Source organism: Hippoglossus stenolepis, chromosome 20, assembly GCF_022539355.2.
Source record: "Hippoglossus stenolepis isolate QCI-W04-F060 chromosome 20, HSTE1.2, whole genome shotgun sequence".
Lineage (NCBI taxonomy): Eukaryota > Metazoa > Chordata > Actinopteri > Pleuronectiformes > Pleuronectidae > Hippoglossus > Hippoglossus stenolepis.
The window spans coordinates 20579169-20580989 of NC_061502.1; the positions used below are offsets into that span (position 1 = coordinate 20579169).

The 1821-nt window shown below is 50.3% G+C and overlaps 1 protein-coding gene across 1 annotated transcript in view; it reads left to right on the forward strand.

Moving 5' to 3' along the window:
• The window catches only part of LOC118099057, a 2096-nt gene extending 275 nt beyond the window's left edge, over window positions 1-1821 (forward strand). The window contains exons 2-4 of the mRNA XM_035143313.2: window positions 621-896; window positions 987-1102; window positions 1210-1821. Of these exons, the coding sequence (XP_034999204.1) occupies window positions 621-896; window positions 987-1102; window positions 1210-1644 (827 nt within the window). The 3' untranslated portion in view covers window positions 1645-1821. The remainder of the gene's footprint in view (window positions 1-620; window positions 897-986; window positions 1103-1209) is intronic.

The window sequence follows — 1821 nt, forward strand, 5'->3', positions numbered from 1 at the left end:
GCACAAAGAGTCACGAACCATCCAGGTTCCATAGAAACACTTTCACTCGTTTGAACCAATCCCCTGATGGGAAGATCAAAACAATGTGTCCGTGTGTCAAAACCTTCCGGCGGGCCCGCGGCCCCGGATCATTGGTTCCTACAGAGGTTCAGTGTATATAAGTATATGTAGACATGTGAGCACTCAACATATAATAATAATATATTTTATTTATATGTCACCAACAAGGCAGAGATAAAAACAATGTATTATAAAGTTCCTGAAGAGGGAGTGGCTGAAGGCTCTGGATGCCATGGTGGGCCAGCGGGCAGGTGGTACCGTGATGTGGTCGATGTGCAGGAGTTGGTATAGAGGAGTGAGATTATGGAAAAGTACTTGGGTGACATATAAGTACACAGATAGTTTGCAGTATGCATATGAGTAGTACAAACAGATTGAAGTGTGCGAAGGTACTTGATGGATTCACCTGTTTCTGTAGAGACGGTGGAGACATCTGTGAATGTATATGAATCTTTTTTTATTGTTCACACCCAAATGTTTACTCTGTGTTTGAAGAAGAATACTGTCTGTTGTCGTGTGTTTTATTGTGAAAGTGTCAGTTTACTTCCTGTGGTCTTCAGAGTCTGAATGCAGAAGGAAGTGGAAGACGCTGAGAGACCAACACCGGAGGGAGCGGCAGCGAGAGAAGGAAAGACGAGAGAGCGGCATCGGGCTCTTCAACTACCGGCCGTGGAGATACTCGTCCATTCTGTCGTTTTTAAACCCGTTCATCGACGCCAGGGCCGCAGGCACCAACGGCTGGGCCCTGGACCCACAGCCCTCTCACCTCCACGCCGTCGACATGGTGGGCTGCATCGCCACCACGGAGACGCGGAGCGACGATGATGAGACCTACGGTTCGTGGACCAGGATCCACAGACGTTTATTCACATAGAAAGACACATTATATGACACGGTGTTCATTGATCGTTGTTTCTGTTTCTCAGGCTTCGCTGTCGCAGATGCAACGTCATCGTCATCGTCCTTCTCAGAGTGCGTCCAGAGGAAGCGACCGTCACCCGCCAACGGAGACGCCGTCAGACTGAAACAAGCAAAGATTGAGGTGACGCAGGCGACAGAGCACAAAACACAACCAGTCCAACACGTTGACATGAAGGAACTGTTTGAGATCATGATGCATCCTGAGCTTCTTCACACTCTCCCTCACAGCCCTCGGATCAGCCGGCGCCCCCTGCAGTCCTGCAGCCCGACCTGCAGCCTCTCCTGCACCGCCAGGCTCACGGCAGCCCGTCCACGTCGAGGCTGAACCACCAGATACCAGCGGAGCAGGACGTCGTGGCGAGGGAGATGTTAGATCACAGTGACGACGACGACGAGGAGTTCAGCATGTCCCCGAGACCGACCCGAGCCCGGGGGAGGAGCGGCGGCTACGGCGACGGCCTCCTGGTGGAGTACCTGAGGAGGATGGAGGGCAGGGAGGTGCCGAGGAACCTGGACGTGGACCAGAGAGACGACGTCACCTTCTTCCTGCTCAGCTTGGCTCCGGCCATGAGGAGACTCTCTGCAGAAAAGCAGTCGTTGGTCAGAACCAAGTTTCAGCAGCTTCTTCACGAGGCCGAGTTCGGAACCACGGATTTCCAGTGATTCCCAAAATTATTTATACCTGAACATTTGTACAAATACTGCATGGACGACATTCAAGAGGACTAAGATAATATTTTATTCACCGACAGAGACGTTTTCTTTCTTACTTTTATAATAATGTAGATAAACTTTATTAAGTTTCTGCTGCTGTTTGTAATAAAATCCTCTTGTAACTGT